This window comes from Piliocolobus tephrosceles, chromosome 20, assembly GCF_002776525.5.
Source record: "Piliocolobus tephrosceles isolate RC106 chromosome 20, ASM277652v3, whole genome shotgun sequence".
Taxonomy (NCBI): domain Eukaryota; kingdom Metazoa; phylum Chordata; class Mammalia; order Primates; family Cercopithecidae; genus Piliocolobus; species Piliocolobus tephrosceles.
The window spans coordinates 19,510,783-19,535,834 of record NC_045453.1 but is presented as its reverse complement, the minus strand read 5'-3'; the positions used below and the strand labels follow the sequence as shown (position 1 = coordinate 19,535,834).

At 47.2% G+C, this 25,052-nt stretch overlaps 1 protein-coding gene across 1 annotated transcript in view; it reads right to left on the bottom strand.

The window, feature by feature from the left end:
* Window positions 1–201: 201 nt before the first annotated feature.
* Window positions 202–25,052, bottom strand: part of SLC2A10 (solute carrier family 2 member 10) — a 42,597-nt gene continuing 17,746 nt past the window's right edge. Inside the window, exons 2-5 of the mRNA XM_023197054.1 lie at window positions 9,912–11,195; window positions 9,249–9,371; window positions 6,732–6,867; window positions 202–2,728 (exon numbers count right to left, since the gene is read on the bottom strand). Of these exons, the coding sequence (XP_023052822.1) occupies window positions 2,650–2,728; window positions 6,732–6,867; window positions 9,249–9,371; window positions 9,912–11,195 (1,622 nt within the window). The 3' untranslated portion in view covers window positions 202–2,649. The remainder of the gene's footprint in view (window positions 2,729–6,731; window positions 6,868–9,248; window positions 9,372–9,911; window positions 11,196–25,052) is intronic.

Sequence of the window (25,052 nt, the reverse complement as noted above, 5' to 3'; positions counted from 1 at the left end):
GGAGAATTGAGTGAGGTTTATGCATCCTTAGAGAGAGAAGAGATCTGAAGGGGCCACAAGCACAGCTCTAAGCAGTAGTGTGCTGGTAAATGTCTAACAACAGCTCTCCAGGGAAGAAATGTGTGTGTATGTGTGTGTGCATAAATATTACTAAGATAAAGATATGTTTGTTGCACACAATTTACAAATAATAATAAACTCTTTATTGTAAATACTCTTTATTGTAAATACTGTATCCTAAATTCCATACAGCCAATTAATTCTTCCAGAATCTTTTGTTAATTTTTTTGTGTATAAATTTTACAGAGATAAAGGATATGTTTGTTGCACACAATTTACAAATAATAATAAACTCTTTATTGTAAATATTCTTTGTTGGAAACACTCTTTACCCTGAACTCCATATAGCCAATTAATCCTTACAGAATCTTTTGCTAATTTTTTTTGCCAAGCTCTTGTATCCAAAACCAACTATTACAGCGATTTAGCCATGATTTGACAAAGTTAGACTACGAATAAAAATCCCTGATTACTCTACAGTGAGATGTTGAAGAATGGATATAAGTTTGGCAGGAATGCTGGTTGAAATTTTTGTTTACACTAGTGAGAAAGACAAAAGTAAAACAATGAAGATGAACGTCAGAACTCCAGTTTCTTCAATGATTCGAGAAGCTGTCAGCTGAAATGGATAATAGTGTCTGACTACTGGAAGAACAGTTTCTCCACATTTTGGTGCTATTCACACTGTATTGGCTATAAACAAGACATACTTTAAAGTTTAATGTGCATTACTGACATTTAATCCAGCATGTTCTGAAGTCTAGAAAACCAACAAAACAATAAATCAAGCCCTGATGTATAGTCCTCTCTAATCTCTGTGATCCAGAAACACTCCCCACAGCCAGTTAACCAACCAAAGACAACCTAACGTGACGTCATTGAGTGGGGACTCAGGAAGAAACATACGGTATCTCCCCTAGGTCTCTGTAAGAGTTACTATATATAAGTAGCCTCAAGAGCACAGATAATAGTAATATGTAGTAAAATTAGGTAATGAGTTTTGAGTATTTGTTTTAATATAATTTATTGAATTATACATTTAAGTCATTTAATTTTTTATAGTGGCTGTGTTTACACTTGCAAAAATCCTGAAAGTGTAGCAATCAGCTCTCACAAGCCGGCAAAGCCAGCTCCAGCATACCACCGGAAGCATCTAGAATGGAGAAGACAGGAGAACTCGAGGGACCAGAGCCCTCGGGGGCTCTGCCAGCATCCATGTGTGCAGGCATGAATGACAAAGCATCCAGCACCTAGGACCTATTTTAGCTCTTCATTCTCCCCAGCATCTGGGAGCTTCTTGTCAGTCCTTTCTTTAATGATCTCCAGTCTTAGCTACTTGCTCAGTCCCCTGTCTGATTCACCCTGACCCTTTACTGGGTCCAGAGGAGGGACCTGGGTAACGGAGGATGAGTAGAAATTTCCCAGTTCTTGGACCAGCTAGGGACCCTCCTGAAGGGAAACAGGGTCTAAATACACCCCTGAGACATAATTATCCCCATTCTGCAGATGAGAAAACGGAGGGTTCAGGGAGTTGTTTTTTACCCAGGTTCAAATGCTGCCAAGAGGCAAAGGCAATATTGACAAGCAGGTTTGTTGGCCTCCAAACCTATCTCCTTTCTGCAAAGCCATCCTGTGCCATCCTGGAGACAGCTCCTGGACCAGCATTTAGAATTCCAGCTCACTGGAGTCAGTAGAAATCTTAAGAATGACCTGGTCCAGGCTTCCCATTATACAAGTGGGGAAACTGAGGCCCATGGTCATTCATACAGCAATGATACCAGCAGACCAAGGACTAGAGCTGAAGCCTCCTATCAACTAGTCAGAGTTGCTGGCAAAGGATAATATTCTGGGTAAGAGAATTAGAGGGGTCGAATAAAACTCAGATAAAAGAGTCAAAAGGCCTATAATCCGAGCACTTTGGGAGGCCAAGGCGGGCGGATCACTTGAGCTCAGGAGTTCGAGACCAGCCTGGCCAACATGGCGAAACCCCATCTCTACTAAAAATACAAAAAATTAGCTGGGCGTGGTGGCGGGCGCCTGTAGTCCCAGCTGCTTGGGAGGCTGAAGCACAAGAATTGCTTGAACCCAGGAGGTGGAGGTTGCAGTGAACCGAGATCATGTCAGCCTGGGCGACAGGGTGAGACTCTGCCTCAAAAAAAATAAGAGTAAAAAAAGAGATTTCCCTCTCCCCAAAATGCCAGTTGAAAAAAGAGGTTAGAGAAGATGATATCCTCATTTGGATTTCGGGGTGATATTGGGAGAGACTTCCTGCCAGGATTGGTACCCTTGAGATTCTTTGAGAAAGTCCATGGTGTAACAAAGACTTCATAGAATATTCTTCTTATAAATACTGCGGAGATGTGCAAGTCAATGGGGAAACTGAGGCATGAAGCTAGATCCTCAGAAACCCTCAGAGTTGGGCATTCTCAGACTTTCATCCTTTTTACCCCAGCAAAAACAGACCACCTTTGGGGGCAGGGGCCACTCCCAAATGACCAGCTGGAACTTGTGCTCTGGGGCCTAGGAAGCAGGATGCTGGAGACAGTCTGCCAAAGCCATGGTTCCAGAATTTCCAGGCAGACGGATTCCTCAGGAGGCTGCAGAGACCTCAATGCGGCTGTACTGGATGCCAGTGGAGTTCTGCCTGTGGCCAAAGCTTGGGGCAAACCTGTCAAACAGAGAATGTGTGGGATCACGGGGTGGCAAGGCCTGGGGCCGTCCCTGGGGGGTGGACCTTCCACTGGAGTTCCCACCCCCCAATCCCACCTTCACTCCTACAATGACCCTTCCTGCTTCCTGCCTTACTACAAATGTCCACCTTCTCTCACCTGGACCCCCAGCAGCTCCTCCCTGGTCTCCCAGGGTCTTCCCTGGCCTCCTATAACCCCTTGTCACCATTACATCCACAGTGACCTTTCTAAACGCAAAAATCTGTCACTCCCCACTGATATGGTTTGGATCTGTGTCCCCACCAAAATCTCATGTTCAATTGTAATTCCCAGTGTTGGAAGTGGGGCGTGATGGGAGGTGATTGGATCATGGGGGCAGTTTATCGTGAATGGTTTAACACCATCCCTTTTGGTAGTGTCCTTGAGATGGTAAGTGAGTTCTCATGAAATCTGGTCATTTAAAAGTTTGTAGCGCCATCCCCTGCTCCCGCCACCCCCTGCTGCCGCCATGTAAGATGTGCTGACTGCCCTTCACCTTCTGCCATGATTGTAAGTTTCCTGAAGCCTCCCCAGAAGTTGAGCAGACACCAGCATCATTCTTCCTGTACAGAGTGCAGAACCGTGAGCCAATTACACCTCTTTTCTTTATAAATTACCCAGTATTTCTTCATATCTATGCGAGAATGGACTAATACACCTGCTCAGAAGGAAACCATCATCATGCTCAGCCTAACATCCCATCTTCTCACCATGGCCGCCCTCCCCGACACCAACCCCTCCAGTCCCATTTGCTCATCACACCCTGGCCACTTGGGTGTCCTGTCTCTCCCTTCAAAACCCCTAACTTGTTTCCACTTCAGGGCCTTTGCTCTTGCTGTTCCCTCCACCTAGAACATTTCTTCCAGCTCTTGAAATTGTTCCTTCCACTTGAACATTTCTTCCAGCTCTTGAAACCGCTGACTTTTTCTCATAATTCCAGTCTCAGCTCAGAGCGGCCTTCGTTGAGCATCATTCATTCAGCCAGAGACATGGTTAAAGATGACAGTGCCAGGCACTGCTCTAGGCCCTGGGAACAGGGCAGTGAGTGAAACCAATACACAAAAATATCACCGTGCTTGTTGAAAATTCTTGATACACTTGTAACACAAATGCACGCATAGCTATTTGCACCCTAGCTAAAGACACTGCATCCATCTCCCAAATCTGCTGTTCACTCTCTGGTAGGTTAACGTGCCTTATTTTCTTCATAATATAAAAATTCTGAATTATCTTATTTATGCATTTTTGAGTTTTGTAGCCTACTTCTCTCCTATACATTAAAATGTAACTTCCTTCTAAGTCCAGAGACAGGGTCTCTCTCAGTCATGGGTCTGTCCCCAGAGCCTACTACAGTGCCTGGCACTTCAAAATAATTTGCTGAAAGTTGAATGAATCGATTCCTGAGAAACTGGGATAAAACAGGAATTTTTGAAAGTTTTGTTGTTGTTGTTGTTGTTGTTATATCCCCTGAGGGATTGGTAAAGGTCTCTTTTGAACAGAAATAACTTGACAGAAAGCAAAATAAACAACATTTCGGCAACCAATTGCCATTGATTGATGTAAGATGATTTGAGCCCCTTGTGTTACTAATGTGGGACACATTAGTAGGTAGAGAAACTGGTAGGTAGGACACATAAAGCAGGTAGAGAAACTGGATCTATAAGATGTAGGTCCCCATTTCCAACAAGCACATCTGAGGCATAGGGATGCAGAAGAAGTCAGCCCTACAGCAGTGCGTGACAGCTCTACCGGCATCTGCCTCTCATTTTGGGGAAACTAGTCTACTCTGTGGCATGTGGCTTGACTGGACTGTCAATCAAGGATCTCTACCCTATCCTGGCTAAGTTAGAGGTTAGGAGGTGGGCACATAAACCAGCCTCGGCCAATCAGACTTTCTCCTGGGACCATGCCTTTTGTATGGAGGACACAGAGTGAAAATAGTTGCTGCTGAAAAGACTATCCCATTAGTTCCTGTTGTCAAAATCCCTGGACATGCTCTGGTCCTGTGTTCCCAAAGTTGAGTTTCTCTCTCTCTCTGTGGCCTCTGATATCAAGAGCCCCCTGAACTCTAGGGACAGAGACGACAAAACACAGACCTGCCTCGGACTCCACGAAGACCCCTAACTTCCTGTCTTCTCCAGAGTCATAGCAGACCCAGCCTCCAGTCCCCAAGGGCTGGCCCTTGTTCCCCCATGTAACCCCAGGACCAGCCTGACACCCCACAGCTGCAGTCACATCCTGCCTTACCCCAAAGCTGGCTCCCACCTGCCTTTCTGCCTCCTTTGCTTTTTATCCCAGAGGATGGATTTGGAATCTTCTCCCAAGAAAACCAGTGTGGCAGAGATGCCAGGCAGCTGTCTAGTAACAGAACCCTTGATTATCAGCTGGGCACATGGCTGCCCAGATTGAAAACCACATTTCTTGGCCTCCCCTGCACACAGGTGTAGCCAAGTTCTATGCAAAGGCATGTGGGCGGAAGTGACCCTGAGGACTATGCCCACCCCTTCCCCTCCCCCATCCTCTGGCAGGTATGGGGGGTTGCACCTCCTTAGGCCATACAAGAAAGGCGATATGGAAGAGGTGGCACGGCAACAAAAAAGAAGGAGCCTGGGACCCTGCATGACCTCATGGCACACAGCTTCCACCCAACCCTGGACCCCCAACTGACATTTGAACAACTTCAAGCAGCGAAATCGATCCTAACTAATACAGCTGAGGGGCCTGCCGAAACTGCAGAAGGTGCCACTCAACAAAGCAGGAGAGGACATTCTGGAGTGGGGAGGACTGATTACGGGTTCTTACATCATGAGCCAAATTGGGGTGGGGCTTAGAAGCCGGTGCAGGGATGCTAGTCAATATTAAAATGTTTTTTTAAAACTTTGTATGACTTCCCAGAAACAGAATGGGCGGTCAGGAGCTGGTGACTATCACCTACTTACAAGAGGTAACTGGGGACATTTGCCAAGGATGCTTAGGATTGTAGCACTTTGAAGTTCCTTCCGAAGCTCCCATTCCACTCTTCTTTTATTTGAACAGTCTCATGATGCCAAGATTCTGAACTCCCCTTAATGACCTGAAGACCTGATGTGATCTAGCTCCTACCCATCTAGCCTGTTTGACCCTGCACGCTCTTCCCTCCCTCTGTTCCAGGCACGCTGGCTTCCTTGTTTTTCCTCGCACATGCCAGATACATGCCCACCTCAGGGCCTTTGCACTTGCTGTTCCTTCTGCCTAATGCTCCTCCCCTCATCGTTACATGGGTGCCTCCTTCTCACTGACTTAAATTCCACCTCCTCTGAGAGGACTTCCCTCCCTGACCACCCACTCTACTTCAGCCACAACCCCTTTCTTCTTTGTTCCCCCTGTGTCAACCTGGCCCTCTCAACATATTTTGCTCTGTTTCATTTTCTCCTAATCACCCATCACCAACTAAAATGCTCTTGTTTATGCATGTGTTGTCTTCCCTCCCCCATCAAATGGAAGCTCCTTGAGGACAGGAACTTTGTCTTCCTTAATCTCTGCAAGTTTCCTAAGGCTCTGAACACTGTCTGGCACATAGTAACGACTTAATAAATAGCCGCAGAATGAAGGCATGAAGCCCACAAATGTTTTGCATGCAATATTTAAAGGCCATAGTTATAATATTTTGCTTCTCCAAGGTCCTGTGACTCTAAGATAGTTTATGGTTTTAAGATTCTACTCTTCTAGCCTCCCGTATTCCATAATCAAATGATTTTTAAATCCCTGTGAGCTGGGTCTTAAAGTCAAATGAAAAGGCACTGTAGGGAGACACAGAACAACTCAAGGAAAACAGCTTTGTGTGACTGGACAAAACTCCTAGTGCCCAGGAAGACAGGAGGAATGCCCGCTTGCAAAGGGAAAGCACAAAGATGAAAATCCTGAAGCCATGTGCTTGGGGTGTGATACAGCTCTTCCCCCAAACCCACCCTGTCAGCTTCCTACCGTCTCTTCTGGAACTGCTGGTCTATCTCTGCCAATGACTGGCCTTTTGTTTCAGGAACAAATAAATAGATGAAGCCCAGGCCGAGGACAGCGGTCAGTCCGTACAGCAGGAAGGTCCAGGACAAGCCGATGGTGCCTGGAAAAAGGGCGGGTGTGTAGGCCTGGGGCCAGGCACTCTGGCCCCGCAGCCTGGGCCAACTGGCGGGTTCTAGGTCAGGCATGGAAAGTCAGTTCACTCAAAGCAGATGTTCCCAATGGTCAATTTGCAGAATGACCAATAAGCTGTCAGTGAAGTACGTTAAAGCGGAAATCTCACTGATTGTCTCAAAGGCGGGGATGAGCCAGGATGCAAGTCCACAAGCACAGAGACAAGGCAACTTGTGTTTGTGGGAAAGACCCCTCACCCACATCAGAGCACTATCCCGTGGAGTGTGCCTGGGCTCCAAAAGCCTGGCCTGAAGGATCGTGGATCCAGCTGAGTTGCCAAACAGCTGCATAGACACAGCTTGGCAAATCTCAGTTTAAAAAAAAAAAAAATCCTTAGAAATTCCATGAATTGGGCTCTGCACAGTGGCTCACGCCTGTAATATCAGCACTTTGGGAGGCTGAAGTGGGAGGATCACTTGAGCTCAAGAGTTCAAGACCAGCCTGGGCAACATGGTGAAACCCTGTCTCTACTAAAAATATAAAATAAAAAAATTAGCTGGGCGTGACAGCACACACCTGTAGCCCCAACTACTCGGGAGGCTGAGCCCCGGAGGTTAAGGCTACAGTGAGCCGAGATCATGCCACTGCACTCTGCCCTGCACTCAGGGCGACAGAGTGAGACCCTGTCTCAAAAATAAGAAAAGACAAAAAAAAAAAAAAACAAACAACAACAAAAAATAACACCCAGAAATTCCATGAATTGGTCATTCAGTGAATCACTCATTCAGAGAATTGACTTTTAGCCAGTTTGGCCTGTGACTGGTTTGGGAGAGAGGACAAAAGTCACAGTTCAGTCCCGGAGTCGGCCTCCTTCCTAGAGCCTCTGGTGGGTCTCAGAGCCAGCAGCCAAGATGGGAATGACCCTGAGTCCTTTGATGTCATCCAGCCCAAGACAGAGAAGAGGCTATGGAGGAAGGGTCTTTGTCAAGGCAGAAGAAAAATTATGTTTTGGAAGCCATTCTCACCTCTGACAGCCATATCCATATCTCCTTTAGACAGCCTCCCATGACCAGCTGGACCTATTGCCAGCAGGGCGAGCAATAGCCTGGAAGTCAGTGGGGCCGACTGTAGTCTTTTGACTCCCTGGCTGGATGGGGTAAGGATGTATTTTCCCATATGTGCAATGGGGACGATATATGATACAATTCCAGTAAATTCCTTCCTTCCTTTCTCCCTCCTTCCCTTCCTTCCTCCCTTCCTTGTTTCTCTCCTTCTTTCTCCTCTCTTACTCATTTACTCCACACAAAGGAAAATGCTTGAAGACTGAGGCTGCAGAGAGAAGCCTGGATTCCCTAAGACTGGAGGTGGAAGACAGCCATGATGCGGGGGTTCTTCCACTGGGGTTTCCCACAGCACTGCCCCCCAGCCTCCCAAGTTGGCTGCACCTTTGAGAAGGAAACTCTTGGCCATAGGGAATAGGAAAATAACTGAACCCTAAGAACTGTGCCTTGGGGCCCACAGTGAAGGAGCCTGTATACTCTGGCCCAGATGAGCAATACCCACTGAAGACCAGGGTCTGGAGCCATGAGCATCTCAGCATTTCAGAGTCATTCCCTGGTGTTCTGGGCCCACATAATTTCCACCCCATCCCACCACACCGCAGACTGGGTTTCAGTGCTAGGGAGGAAGAGATGATGTCACCCAAACTTGATTTGAGAAAAACTTCCAGGCCAGACACGGTGACTCATGCCTATAATTCCAGCACTTTGGGAGGCCAAGGCGGGTGGATCACTTGAGGTCAGGAGTTCGAGACCAGCCTGGCCAACCTGGTAGAACACTGTCTGTATGAAAAATACAAAAATGAGCCGGGCATGGTGGCGGGTGCCTGTAGTCCCAGCTACTCGGGAGGCTGAGGCAGGAGAATAGTTTGAACCTGGGAGGTGGAGGTTGCAGTGAGCTGAGGTTGCACTACTGCACTCCAGCTTGGCTGAGACAAGACTCTGTCTCAAAAAAAATTAAAAAGAAAATAAAAGCCAAGAAAAACTTCCAAAGAAAAGAAAAGCCAAGAAAAACAGGTGTCATGAACCAGTTTAAGCCAGTTTGGAGCAAATAAACATTGCTACTCTTACACCTGCTGGTTGACCTCAGATGACGTCTCTGCAGTACTGGGTGTAGACTATCACCCGTTAGCTGGCTGGGGGAGTTTTACAGCGTGTATGAGGGTCCTGGTTGTCGTTTTGGACACTTGGTGATGTTTCTGCACAGAATAATGGTTCTGCAGCTAATACATAGGAAAATCCAAAAATGTCTGCTTTAGAGTAGGGAGCTTGGGCCACAGAAAAAAAATGGACTTTTCTGGGAAGGACTCACCAATGAGATCAAGGAAGGAGAGGCTGATGAAGAGATTGGCTGCCCAGTTGAAGCTGTTGCAGAAGGCGAAGGCTCTTCCTCGTATCTCCACAGGGTAGATCTCGCTGAGAACAAGCCAGGTCACTAGGGTGGGAGAGCAGGAGGGCTCCTGGGCTGTGGTGGGACCTGGGGCCTGGTGCCATCAGGTCAAACACGCAGCCTCTCAACAATGGGATTTTGCAGTGTCAGGCTCCTGATACCAAACTCCCACCCCCATACCTCTGTAAGAATCCCAGTAGGGTCTCAGTTTGCTGAAGACTGAGAGGTTTTCTGAGACATGAGACTTTCAATGCTGAGATGGGAACAGCCTTGGACGAACTGGGATGATTGGTTTTTTACCCTATTCATTAAATTCCTTCCAGTTGTGAGCTATCCAGGCTTTAAGGGACCTGAAGCTCAAATGACTTGGGGAGCCTTTTAAGGAATACAAATTACAAACATAAAATTAGGCACTGGCCCTGGGAGGAGCAACTGCTAGTAAGTGAGGGGCCCTGAAGCTTCATGGTCAACCCACTTCTAGTGCCCCGCTGACACCCTGCCAGGTAGTCAGGGTGGGAAGTCCCCAAACTTCCCCCTAGGAGGGCTAGGAGGCTCCAGAGTCACCTGCAAGAAAACTCCACTTACCTGGCCCAAACCCAAAGGAAAAGGCGCTGACAAAGACCATCAGGCAGAGTAGCGCGGTCCAGCGCAGCAGTGCATGTCCCTGGGTGGGCAGAGGGGGCCCAGGGAGGGCAGAGCTCAGGGCCGGCTGAGGAGGCGCTGAGGGGTCTCCAGATCTGGGATGGGGCTTGGTTTTCTTAACAGTGGACAAGATTGGCTCCCTTTGGTCCTCATTGTTCCTTGGCATGGGAGGTAGAGAGGAGTCCCGCAGCAGGCCAGAGTCTCCAGGGAGGCCCGTCTGCCCAGTGGCATTGGGCACAGCCAGGCAGCTTGGGCCTGAGTCCATGGGCACGGCAAAGCTGACGAGGCCTATGCCACTGACGGACAGGGCCATGAAGGCACAGCCAGCTAGCAACAGAGCCCTGCGGCCTGCACGGTCCACCAGCCCCATGGCGGTCAGGGTAGCTGCCACCTTCACTGCGCCAAGCCCCACAGAGGCCAGCACGGCTGAGGATCCCCCATGGAAGCCGACGGAGCCGAAGATGGTGGAGGCATAGCACAGCACGTTGGGCTGCCCTGTTAGTTGCTGGAAGAGCACCAGCCCCAGGCCCACTGTGGTCCGGCCTCGCATGTTATCTCGTGCCCTGAAGAGGTCCAGAAAGGAGTACCGTGGCCTCCCCAGGCCCAGCTTGGGGGCCTCACCTCCCTGGAGTGGGATGAGGTCCTTGTGTGCTGTAGTCTCATCTGCACCAGCAGGGAGGAAGAGGAGGCTGAGGGACTGCAGGAGAGCAGGTGCGGTGGCCCAGCCGAACATGTGCCTCCATCCCCAGGGGGTATCAGCCAGTGCATAGTTGAGGGCATAGGAGAGCAGGATGCCCACGGTGATTCCTGCCTCATAGAGGGACACCAGCACTCCCCGCTGCCGTGGCCCCACAAGCTCTGACACATAGATACAGCAGGCCATGGAGGAGAGGGAAATGGCGAAGCCAACCACAGAGCGGCCCAGGACCAGCCAGGTCAGGGAACCAGCCAGGCCCAGGGTCAGGCTGCCTGCCAGCAGCACCAAGTTGCTCCCGAGGATGGCTTGCTTCCTGCCATAGCAGTCAATGAGGAAGCCACCAACCAGGGAGGCAAGGAGAGCTCCCAGAAGCAGGCTGCCCACCAGGAACTCCTGCTCCAAGCAGCTTAGCCCAAAGTCAAGCTGCAGTGGCAGCAGGGCACCTGATATGACTGCCAGTTCATAACCAAAGGTCAGGCCACCCAGCAAAGACACAGAAGCACACAAGGGCAGTAGAGGTGGGGGGCGGCCTAAAAAATAAAAGTGACAGGGACAGAGTTAGAATGGTTCCTTGTCATACCATCAGTCCATTCAACCTTCCCTCCATCTATCAACACCTCCATCTATCCATCCATCTACTCCATCTATTCAACCATCCATTCAAACCATCCATCCATCCATTCATCCATCCATCCATCCATCCGTCCATCCATCCACTCCATCAATTCAACCATCCATCCATTCCTCCTCCATCCATCCATTTACTCCATCTGTTCAACCACCCATTCAACCATCCACTGATCCATCCATCCATCCATCCACTCCATCCATCCACTCCATCTATTCATCCATCCATCCATCCATCCATCCATCCATCCATCCAACCATCCATTCATCCATCCATCCACTCCATCTATTCAACCATCCTTCCATCCACTCCATCTATTCAACCATCCATCCACTCCATCTATTCAACCATCCATCCATCCACTCCATCTATATAACCATCCATTCATCCATCCATCCATCCATCCATCCATCCATCCATCCATTCATCCAACCACCATCCTATACCATCTGTTCAACATCCATTCAACCATCCATCCATTCTTCCATCCACTCCATCTATTCAACCACCCATCCATCCATCTATGCATCCTCCATCCATCCATCTACTTCATCCATCCAAATATTCATCCATCTGTATGTCCATTTATCTATCCCTTAATTCACTCAACTATCCATCAATTTATTGATCTATCTATCTATCCATTTATCCACCCATCTCTGTATTTCATCCTTTTATATACTCATCCACACATCCATCCATCCATCCATCCAAATTTGTTTATCTGGCATCTACAACATGCCAGGAAGTGCTCTTAGGACTGGAATATAGCTGTGTTGTCCAGGATCTAATGTTCTAGAAGAAATAGGAAGATAATAAATAAGTATATAATTTCGGGTGGTGAAGATGTCATAAAAAATGAAGCAGGGAAAGAGAATTAAGATTGATGGAGTAGGCCAGGTGCAGTGGCTCAAGCCTGTAATCCCAGCACTTTGGGAGGCTGAGACGGGCGGATCACGAGGTCAGGAGATCGAGAGCATCCTGGCTAACACGGTGAAACCCCGTCCCTACTAAAAAATACAAAAAACTAGCCGGGCATGGTGGTGGGCACCTGTAGTCCCAGCTACTTGGGAGGCTGAGGCAGGAGAATGGCGTAAACTCGGGAGGCGGAGCTTGCAGTGAGCTGAGATCCCGCCACTGCACTCCAGCCTGGGCAACAGAGCGGACTCCATCTCAAAAAAATAAAAAATAAAAAAAATAAAAAGATTGATGGAGTAGTACTATTTTAAGGCCTCTCTGAAGAGCAAAAATTTGAGGAGAGATCTGAGTGACGTGAGAGTGAAAGTCCTAGGAAAATCTGGGAGAAGAACATTCTAGACAGAGTGAACAAAAAGTACAGAGGCCCTGAGGTAGGACAGTTCTTGGTGTTTGAACAACTATGGATATTAATGGTTAGTACCTATATGGTCCTTACTAAATGCCAGAATCTGTTTTAAGAGCTTTATATGTATTTTCTCATTTAATTGTTACAGCAACCCTATAACATATCATTACTATCATCCTCCAAAGTGCAGAGAAGTTAAGAAACTTTCTCATGGTCACATAACAAGTAAGTTATAGAGATGATGTGGCTAAAGTGAGGACCCTTAATCACTGAGGTAATCAGCCAGGAGGCCAAAGGCTGAAGTCCAGTGAGTGAGAGTGATGGGAAATGATGAGGCAGGAGAAGTAGGCGGGGGCCAGACCATGTGGGACTTTGCAGGTCAAGAGGACAATGAGGAATGTCATTCTCAGTGCCTTTCATGGCTTCAGCCAGGAATGAGGTGATCTACTTTTATTTTACATTTTTTATGAGTCCCAACAGGAAACAAATAGGTCATCTATTTTTAATTTTTAAAATATTGCTCTTGCTGTTGTATGGAGATGCTAAATGAGGTGAGTGTGGCCCAATCAATGTCCATTCACCCCTTTTTCTTTGGTATCAGGACTCTATCCAGCTAAAAGACTACATTTCCCACCTTTCTCACAGCTATGGGTGGCTACTAAGACGGAAGAGGGAGTTTTTTTGGTGGGACATTGAGAAAAGCTCTCCAAGAAGAGGGTGAGGAGGGAGACAGCTGGCTAGAGTCTTTTTTGCCCTTTTTTCTAGCTCCCTTACCTCTTGCCTGGAATGCAAGTGTGATGACTGGAGCTTCAGCAGCCATCTTGGAACATGGTTGGTGGTAACCATGAGGATGCAAGCTACACACCGACATAGTAGGACAGAAATATAGAAGAAGAATGGGTCCTTGGTGACAGTAAGCCTACCATATCAACAATGGATTGTCAATCTCCATATATTTTTATGTGCTAAGACGAAAATCCCAACAATTTCTGACTTAGTGAAACTATGCTACTTCCAGTTTCTATTCCTAGCAGTGAAACCAGAGAGCAAGAGTAACCCCAGGTTGGAAGGGTAGTACAAGGGTCCAGGTGAGAGTGCTAATGAAAACTAAGAAGAAATGCTATATAGCAGGGAGCTGCCAGTTAAAATCAATGAGGAACACGGGCTGCATGCAAGACAACAAAGAATGGTGGGAATTGCAGCAAACTGGAGAGTTCATGCCTCATCTAAAGTCACAACACAGCTCCAGGTATTGTTAACACACCAGATTGTATAATCTCTAGCAAATTATGAGAAGGGTAACTGCCGTTTCATGACTGATCCCCTCGTGCCAGGCATAATGTAAGACACTTTAAACGCATCATTTCATGTAATCCTCACAGCTGTAGGAAAACACCCTGTTGCATGGCCAGAGTGAGGGCATCTTGAAGCGAAACCACCATGATGATGGATATTTGGGCCCCACATACCAAGCTGTTCTACAGTAAGATCTTTTAAAATACCTGTAGTATCTTTATGAAGATAACCCTTCATAAAGATGCTTATCCAGCCTCTCCAGTGGTCACAAGTCTTGGCAAGAAAGTGTGAAGACATGATCAGCTGCACATGTTTTATGCTAAAAGCTTGATATATTAAGAATACTTTCTGGAGGGCAGGTATGGGAATCCACGGTCTTGTGGCTACCTGAGATACGGCTCCTGTTTGTATGTCCCTGTGAAATTTCCTTCTGCAAGACTGGATTTGTCGGCCTCCTTTTTTGGCCTCTCAGCTTCCTCAGCCTTCAGAGATAGATTTGCATAGACCTGTTCACCATGGAACAGCAACCTCACGAGTTAGGTATTATTAATATCTCCATGTAACAGGTAAGGAAATTAGAAAACAGGAAGGTCAAGAACTGCCAGATTTGTTTTTTTTTTTTTTTTTTTAAAGAGAAACTATAAATCCAGATTTTTATAAACTATTTTCTGATTTTTAAATGCTGTTTCAAGAACATATTAAAATATTCTTTGAGTCAGACAAAACACATCTCAGAGTTTAACCCACAGGTACCAGTTTTCAACTGCTTCCATATGGAAACAAATCTTCAAGGAATATAAGGCTCTGGGTATAGTAAACATTTGTTACTTCTTCTGTCTGCCTGGAATCTTTTCCTTTGAGAAGGAGCCCCTTCCCCCACTGATGGGTTTACCAGTCACAAGTACTCTCCACCCACACATAGGGATGAGCAAGTGGGTCTCAGGGAATTGCTATGCATAGACAGGAAAAAAGAACTAAATTTTTTGAGAATTCCAAGCTACAGAAACAAAATAGTCATTGGTCATGATATGCAGAAGGCCTTTATGAAAATGAAACCAACACAGATGAGAACAGAGCCAAAAGATAGCAAGAAATAGATTCCAATATTATTGCATGAACCCATGGATCTAGCAGTGCCTGAAGCTTACTCAATCCGTTGGGCTCTTGTTACATGAGCCAACAAACATTCTTTGTTCTTTTAGTCTGGTTTCTACAAATTATAACTTAAAAGCTCCCAATTAGTATACTGAGCAACAGAATTTCCAGACTCATGGAAAAACGTGCAATCTCTCTCTCTCTCTCTCTTTTTTCTAATTGAGGGATTTGTAGGGCTCCAAAGTCATTTTTACATATATATAGTAGTGAGGACAGGACAATACTTTAGATATTTGCAAAACAAGGTTCTTTTCTATTTTGGCAACTAACTTGCTGTGTGACACTAGGCCAGTCACTTACCCTTTCTGGGCTGTGGGAGCTGGTCTCTAAAGATGGCTCCCGATGAGTCACACCTCCTGGCATTATGCCCTTATGTGGTTCCCTCTCACACTGAATTTGAGTAGCTCTGTGACTAGTTTTAACCACCAGAATACAGCTACAGTGACACTGTTCAGTCCTGGGTCTAAATCTTGAACAATTTCCATGTTTTATGTTTTTGGGGGAGCCCCAAGCCACTATGTAAGAAATCTGGCTACACTGTCACATGGAGAAACCATGTGGAGAGACCCTTAGGCAACAGACAGGGGCCTCCAGATGATTCCAACCACAGCTGCAGAAGAACCACCCAGCTGAACCCATTCAACCCAGATAACTAGTAGATATAATAAAATGATTTTTATTAGAAGATACTAAGTCTTGGAGTGTTTGTTAAACAGCAATAGATAACTCGAATGAGTCTTTCTTTGCCCATCTATAAAATGTTACTAGATCAGTCTCTTCCAAAGGGCTTCTGAAAAATTAATGAAAGATGTTGCAACATCTATGTGTTAAAAATACCAATAAATAAAGCATCCAAACATTTTTCTCCTTTAAGATGGAATAAAGATTCCTGAGTACATGATGAGTGAGCTCAAGGGTCAGTTTGTGAGAATCAGGAAAGCACGCCATGCCCCAACTACTTCATTACTTAGGAAACACCAAACTGCACAATAATTCTGACTTCCATATCTTACAATGTGAGGTTTTTAGTCCTAGATTAGTTTAATTTATATCCAAATGGACCATTGGCTAAAGATGAAAAATGAAAAGGGTAATAAAGGAGGAGCTCATAAATAATAATTCTGAAAAATTCTTCCTAAATCCAAAGAAATGAGTGCTTCAGTGTTCCTATTTTATGAATGAACAAACTAATGAAGAAGGTAGAAAACCCTTGGCTGAATGTGAGAATGTGAGAGGCTTTTTGTCTTCTTTTGTTTTGTTTTTGGTAGATTTGTTTTCTTGCCATTTGCTTCTTTTCCCCTTCTACTCCTCATGATTCCAGTTATCCGAGAGTTCTGGTTATTAAAGACATTCTGAAGCTTCTCTCTTGTGTGTCTGAACATACCTCACCTCACTCTGTGCCCCTCTCAGCTGCACTTGAGCCGAGGTACTTCTAATCTCTCAGTCTCAGTTTGCTCATGTGTATAATGGGGACAATAATATCCACCTTGTTTGCTTTCCGAGCTGGTGGGAAGATAAAATGAAACAATGGATGCTGTTCCTCTAAGTTGTTATATGATCTGCTGTGTTGACAACTTAGCACAGTGGAAAGCAATGAGGACTAGGACTGAAAAGGCCTGAGTTCCAGTCTCAGCACTGCCACTTGCTCTGTGACACCCCGAGCAAGCTGCTTCTTCTCTTTGAACTCGTTTCCTCACCTGTAAGAACTGGCTCTTGGAAGCCTTCAGTAGAGAAAGGAGGCCCAGGAAGTGTGTTCGAGGAGAAGTACCATGATTGCTGTTACCACCTGTAACAGTCCTGCGCAATGCCAGACTTGATTAAGAAAACACAAACTTGGTATCATCTCCTGCTCCCCTTCTGATATGGTTTGGTTGTGTCCCCACTTTAACCCAACAGGTTAGATCTGTAACCATTTATCGTGTGTCCTTTGTGAAAGCAGTATAGAGCTGGATGATTTCAGGTGCAATCTGAGTTTTTTCTTTTAAAAGGTGAACTCGGCCGCGTGTGGTGGCTCACGCCTATAATCCCAGCACTTTGGAAGGCCAAGGCAGGTGGATCACCTGTGGTCAGGAGTTCGAGAACAGCCTGGCCAACATGGCAAAACCCATCTCTACTAAAAATACAAAAATTAGCCAGGCGTGGTGGCGGGTGCCTCTAATCCCAGCTACCAAGGAGGCTGAGGTGGGAGAATCAATTGAACCCAGGAGGCGGAGGTTGTAGTGAACTGAGATTGCACCACTGCACTCCAGCCTGGGCGACAGAGCAAGACTCCATCTCAATAAATAAAGATAGACAAATAAATAAATAAATAAAAGGTGAACTGATTCACATTTATTGCAATGACTGATACAAATGAAATTGCTTCTGCCATTTACTTTTTTGTCTTCTAATTACTGGGCTATCAGGATATTTCTTTTTACCTCCAGTTCTGCTTTTGATGGATCATTTATGGGGTGGGTTTTTTTTTTTTTTTTCCATTTTTTCCCCCACTGATTTGAGTGTTACACTTTCTATGCTTTCCTTTCTTCTTAGAGCAGCACTACCTGACAGCATTTTCTGCAATGACAGAAATTTCTATACCTATGCTGTGCAATATGGTAGTCACTAACCAACCACATGTGGAAAATGAGCCCTTGAAATGTGGCTAATGGGATGCAGAAACTAATTTCTTTTCTTTTTCTTTTTTTTTTTTTTTTAAGACAGTCTTACTCTGTTGCCCAGGCTGGAGCACAGTGGTGTAATCTTGGCTCACTGCAACCTCTGTCTCCTGGGTTCAAGCAATTCTCCTGCCTCAGTCTCCCGAGTAGCTGGGACTACAGGCATGTACCACTATCCCCAGCTAATTTTTACATTTTTAGTAGAGACAGGGTTTCACCATGTTGGCCAGGCTGGTCTCGAACTCCTGACCTCAGGTGATCTGCCTGCCTCAGCCTCCCAAAATGCTGAGATTACTTACAGGTATGAGCCACCATGCCCAGCCTGAATTTTTTATTTTATTTCAATTAATGTACATATAAAAATAACCACATATGGATGGTGGCTACCCTATTGGCAGCACAACTGTACAGATTACTCTTAATTTTTAATTCACACACTTAAATTTATATATTTCTGGAAGCATCTAGAATAATCCAGCAGTATCTGTGTTATGCACTCCCACCCTGGAACTGACAAGAACATCTGCAATATTATAGCCAGATGTATGGAGAGTTTCTCTGGACCAGACATTGCTTTGAGTTTAAAAACACATTTATGGCCAGGTGCAGTGGCTCACGCCTGTAATCCCAACACTTTGGGAGGCTGAGGCGGGCGGATCACGTGAGGCCAGGAGTTCAAGACCAGCCTGGCCAACACGGTGAGACCCCATCTCAACTAAAAATACAAAAATTAGCCGGGCGTATGGCACGCACCGCACCCATAATCCCAGCTACTCGGGAGCCTGAGGAGGGAGAATCACTTGAATCCGGGAAGGTGGAGGTTGCAGTGAGCCGAGATCATGCCACTACACTCCAGCCTGGACAACAGAGCAAGACCCTGTCTCAAAAAAAAAAAAAAGTTATCACCCCAACATTATGAGGTAGGCTCTTGTATTATTTACAAACGAATAAAGCGATCATCAGAGGGGTGAAGCAACTCACCTAAGGTCAAAAGTAGTAAGTCCAACCCGGACAACATAGCAAGATCCTATCTCTACAAAAAATTTAAAAATTAGCCAGGCATGGTGGTGGGTGCCTGTAGTCCCAGTTACTCTAGCGGTTGAGGTGTGACGATCGCTTGAGCCCAGGAGTTTGAGGTTACAGTGAGCTATGATCATGACACTGCACTCCAACCTGGGTGACAGACGGAGACCCTGACTCTAAAATAAAAAAACGAAAAATGCTGTAAGCGGCTGTGGCTAGAATGAAAGCCAGGCTGTCTGGGTCCACAGTCCCTATTCTTGACTGCTCCATTATAAAACCTTGGTGCAATGTGATTTCACTCTGTTCTCTTGGTTCGGTCCCTTCTTAGCTTTGTTGGGCAATTTTTGTGCAGAGGGAGGAGTTCCATGGGTGAAGGAATCATTCCCCACCTCCACTTCTGCTCATCCCTCTCCCCTGCCACTCCCACCCTCCAAGGAAACAAGCCCTTGCCATTCCCTGGCTGGCCTGTCCTTCCTGTTCCTCACCACTAGTAAACATCCTGGAAGATGTTGCTCAGATCCTGCTCTGTCTTCACCCCCTTTGCCCCTCCTCCCTCATTCCTGAGGTTTTCTCTCAGAAAGGAAGGTCTTTCCAGGCCATGTGAAGCAATTGAGGTGAAAGCCCAGGATTTGTTTGCCATTTGTTTGCCATTTCCTGGGTTCCTCTTGCAGCAAAAGGGAACCCAGCCAAAGGGTTCACAGCTTCCACCCACAGGTTCCAATGGAAAACACATCAGTGCAGGTTCAGTTGCAATGGACAATAAAACTAATGGACAATAAAAACAAACAAACAAATGTGAAATAAAATAGTAATAATAACAGGTATCATGTTTGGAGACCTCCTCTGTGCAAAGACTTTATGTTCCTTCCCTCAATTCATCCTCATAACAACCCTAGGTGAGACTGCTGCAATTATTCCATCCACAGACGTGGAGGTTAAGGCTCACAGTGTTCTCACAGCTAGGAAGCAACAGGATCAGGATGGAAATGCTGACCTGCCTGCCTCCCAAACCCATGTCCTTAAGAGCTCTGCTGCGCTGACCTTCCAGCAAGAAGAGTCAATCAGAGATAGGTGGGGTGGGAGGCAACTGGGGTGCAGGGGGCAGAGGTAGAGGGGAAAGAGCGCTCAGGAAAACCCCAAGGGATAAAGCATGGTGAAATGATACTGTGGCATGCGACTGTAGATATAGTCGGGGCCATCAGGAAGACAAGGAAGAACATTCCCTTTCCATGGTTCCCATCACCTGAGTCAGTCCCACCACCTTAGCATGACAGCAAAGGCCCTTCATGGGCTGGCCTAACTAACTCCTCGGTCACTTCACCTCCTCCCAGACCCTGTCACTACAGCCCCCCACACACACCTTGCCGACACGTTTGCTGCTGGCACATACTGTACGCTTTCATGTTGCTCCACCTCCACACGTGCTGGGCCTCCTACATGCACTGTCCTTGTTCCCCAAGGAAAGGGTCCGTTTGTTCCTCTACTCTCCCTCTTCAGTCCCAGGTCCTGTGCCACCTCCCCAAGGAGCCTCCTGGTATACACATCTGTTATTTGGCATCCACTCCTCATCTTCCGTTGCAGGGAGCCACCCCTTTTCCTTGTCTCACAGTCTCCTGGTTTGGGTGGAGATGACCGCCCCCACCTCCACCCTCAGTGCCCAGCCCCAGGGTGGTGTCCATGATCCAGATCCAACCAATCAGCAGATTCCTGGGCCCTAGGCAGAGGTGACTACCACGTGGGGGAACCTGGCCCAGTGAGAGTCGGCCGGAGTGTGTTTGCTCACCGGGGGTGCCAAGCTGGTGGTTTACCTGCCTGGAGCCACTGGGGGCCATCTTCCCCATGAAGGATTCCTGACAATACGGTATGAGCCCCTAGATCCAACTGTACCTGAAGCCACAGACTTCAGTGACCCATAAATACTCATCACCAATTTCTCGATTTTCTGAAGGTTGTCCTGTCATTTTTTTTTTAATCTCAGTACCCAAGTACCCTTCATATCAGCAGACAGTAATGTCTGCTTAGCGCCTTTCATTGGAAAAGTTTGAGGGAGTCCCTGAACAATTCCCATGCATCTTCCTCAACTCTCCACTGCACTCCCTTTGCTTGGTCACACTGCAAGTTCCTTTATGAGTCTTCCATATTCAACTAAGACTGACTCGTCCTGAGCCTCCGGGGCCCCAGCCCTGCCCTGACACCCAAGAGGAACTCAATGAAGTTTCTGCTGAATGAACAAATGACTGGATAGGGGACCAGGGCTATTTCACCTCATGGCATTTCTGGGGCTGTGTCAGATACTTCTGAACCTAAACTAAATCTACACAGCAGCCAGAAGGATCCTGGGAAAACCTAAGTCAGGCCTCATCACTCTTCCACTCAGAGCCCTCCAAGGCTCCTATTTCACTCTAAGAAAAGCCAATGTCCTCACTGTGGCCTTCAAGGCTCTGCAGGATCCGCCCTCTCTCACTGGGCTCCAGCCACACTGGTTTCTTGCTGTTACTCTCACTCCAAGCACGTCCCAACTCAAAGCTTGGTACCCGCCAACCTCTCTGCCTGGGAAGTTCTTTCCCTACACGACAACGGTTCCTTCCCTCCTCCCTTCTGACCTTTGCTGAAACATCCCTTTCTTGGTGAGGCTGTCCCTGGCCTTCTACGTAAAATTCAACCTCCCCGTAGCATCTATCACTTTGTATCCCCTTCTCCACTTGTTTTTTCTGCGTGACACTTCTCATCATCCAAAATAACTATATAGTTTACATATTTTTTGGTCTCCCTCATCTGAAAGTCAGCCTCAAGGGAACAGGAGTGGTTTGTTTCTTCTCAACTGTCTCCCTGATGCCAAGGACAGTTACTCAGCACTCAATCAACATTTGTTAAACAAATGAATGATTGAATGAATGAAAAAACAAATGAACTGTGAGGACATAGGAAATCCAGAGAGAAAGGATCTTGGCTCATGAACATCTGAAAGGTCCAGGGCCTGGAAGTGGCCATGGACAGGAAGCAGAGTAAAGCCTGGTCCTCAAATTAAGATGGCTTAGGCTGAGCATGGTGGCTCATGCCTATAATCCCAATACTTTGGGAGGCTAAGGCAAGAGGATCGCTTGAGTTCATGAGTTCAAGACCAGCCTGGGTAATATGGTGAAACTGCATGTCTACCAAAAAATACAAAAATTAGCCAGGTGTAGTGGCGGGGGCCTGTAATTCCAGCTCCTCAGGAGGCTGAGGTAGGAGGATAGCTTGAGCCTGGGAGGTGGAGGTTGCAGTAAGCCCAGACTGCAAGACTGCACTCTAGCCTGGATGATAGAGCCAGACTTTGTCAAAAAGGATGGAAGGAAGGAAGGAAAGAAGGAAGGAAGGAAGGAAGGAAGGAAGGAAGGAAGGAAGGAAGGAGAAAGGAAAGGAAGGGAAGGGAAGGAAGGAAGGAAGGAGAAAGGAAGGGAAGGGAGGGAAGGAAGGAAGGAAGGAAGGAGAAAGGAAGGGAAGGGAGGGAAGGAAGGAAGGAAGGAAGGAGAAAGGAAGGGAGGGGAAGGGAAGGAAGGAAAGAAAGAAAAGAAAGAAAGAAAAGAAAAGAAAAGAAAAAAATTAAGGAGAACAAATTAAGATGGCTTGACCTAAGTTTAGCAAGTGTGCATCCTTTCTATTAATTATGTGTCTAAACATAGGCTGTATGTGAAGATGTCCCACACTGGAGGAAATCCCTTAATCCTCTAAGCCCCTCACTGTGGAGGGCAGAGCTTCCCAGAGAGAGAGTCGGGGGCAGTGGGAGGGGGAAGAACCCAGGTTTGGGATGCAAGTATCTCCAGCCGCAAGTCCCAGGCCTCCTGTTGGTGACACTACAGCACTGTCTCAACCAGAAGTCACAGAGCACTGTGTCCCCCTGCACCAGAGACCTGCTGTGGCTTTCCCTGAAGCTCCAGGGAGAAGCCAGAAGTGAAATTGAACTGTATGAATATCCTCTTGCAGAAGGCTGGCTTCCAAATGTCCCAGCTGATACTTGGAGCACCCACTATAGCCAGTCACTCTCCTAAGGGGCTGTGTCTGTACCAGCTGGCTTAATCTCTAGTCAATCCTATAACAACCACTATTGTCATTCCCATTTTACAGAAATAACAACCACACTGAGAGGTGAAGACATTTGCCCAAGGTGACACAGTTTGTAAGTGACATAGCAGGAACTTGAACTTGGGCAGTCTGACTCCAGAATCCCAACATTGGGTGCAATATAAAATAAAAACTCACATTCACTCACCATTTACCAGATATAGGTGATGAGCTGAGCACTGTAAGTTCATTTTTTCACATCATTCTCACGGCTGCCCTGTGATAAGGGTATTTGAGCGTGACCAGAGAAGTTGGCAGACTCTTCCAGGTCAAAGTGGAACGGTGGAACAAAGTGAGAGGAATTGGGGCTAGAACACAGTTCTGCCCCCAAAGGCTATAAAGAGAATCCAATCTCTGGTCCCTGTTGTGAAGTGGGCAGTGTAAGAATTCTGGGGAGGACAGAGACCAGCAGCTGTGACTTGTGCCTCTCCCAGCACCAACACCCAGCCCTCGCTCTGCCCATAGAAGACACTCAGTATATGGCTGTTGGGTTGACTTAGCAGGAACAGGAGGTGCAGGAGCAAGGGGCTAGGGCTAAGCTGAGTGTCCTTAAGAAGACTTTGACCTCCCTGGGCCTCAGTTTTTTCTCAGGCTCTGGGGCACTGTGATGTGGGGGTTAAGAGGATGGACTCTCCAGTCAGAGCCAGAACTGGTCACCAGTTTTGCCATCAATCCACCATGACAGACCACGTGGCACAGTGGTTAGGAATGCAGACTGGAGCCAGAATGCTGGGGTTCCTTCCCAGCTTCTCCTCTCCATAGCTGTGTGACCTTGGGGAACTCACCTCACATCTCTGGGCTTCCCCATCTACAAATGGGATAATAATGCCCACCTCCTAGGCTTACCTACATCATAGCCAGTGTTATCCCACAGAACGACTCAGAGCAAGGTTTGAAAAGATAATTCAGGGCTGGGTGCGGTGGCTCACGCCTGTAATCCCAGCACTTTGGGAGGCCAAGGCAGCTGGATCACGAGGTCAGCAGATCGAGACCATCCTGGCCAATATAGTGAAACCCCTTCTCTACTAAAAATACAAAAATTAGCTGGGTGTGGTGGTGTGTGCCTGTAATCCCAGCTACTCGGGAGGCTGAGGCAGGAGAATTGCTTGAATCAGGGAGCTGGAGGTTGCAGTGAGCTGGGATCATGCCACTGTACTCCAGCCTGGTGACAGAGCAATCATCTCAAAAAAAAGAAGAAGAAGAAAAAAAGAAGGCAATTCAGGTTATGCCCCCGCTCCAGCTTAAAACCCTTTTCCAACTTCCCGTGGCATTTGCAATAAAATCTGAACTTTTCACCATGGCCTACAAAGCCCTGCACACCTCTCTGCCATCCCTCTGACCTCAGTGCCCTGCCCGCTGTGTTCTGGCCATACTGGCCTGGGCCACTCAAGCTCATTCCTGCCCGAGGGCCTTTGCACCGCTGCTGCCACCTGGAAGCTCTTTCTCCAGATCTCAGCAAGACCCGCTTCTGAGGAAGGTCTCAGCTCCAAAACGTCCTACTCCAGAAAACCCACCTTGACCACCCACCTAAGGAACCCACGCCCTTGGCCTTCACGCCACCCCATTTTGTGGGTTCCACAGCACCTTATCTCTCTCTGAAGTTATTCATAAACGTGTTTACCCAGCTGCTCAACCAGAATACCAGCTCCATGAGAGAGAGGATAATTGTCTATTTCGTTCATTGCTGAATCTCCAACCCCTACACCAATGTCTGGCACATAGTAAGTGCTCACTCAAGAATCAATGACTGACCCTTGGAGGCTTCTGAATGCAGAGAGAAAAATACAGCCGTAGTCCCGAGTGGTAACAAAGCCATTCCCAACTCGTCCCACCCCAATGCTGTATTAGAATCTCCTTCTCTGTCCCCTCTCTGCAGAATCACGTCCAGAGGAGAGGGTTCGTCCGTTTTGTTCAAGGGTTCGTTCGCGACAGCGTCCCCAGGCCCACAACAGCGCCTGGCGCACAACTGCGCTCAGCGAATCCATGAACTGCTTTGCTCCTTTCGGGGCCTCCATTTGTTCATCCGCAGACGAGGAACAACAGCACTTGGCTGGGGCTATCGGATGAAGGCGCTCGGGAGAGTGCCTGGGCCCGAGTGGGCGCCGCAGCAAGTGAGGGGCCACTTTTTCCGGGGCAGAAAGGACGATGGAAGGAAGCGCGACCGAGCCCCGTCCCAGCCCCCGGCGCAGGCCTGCAGTCCCGG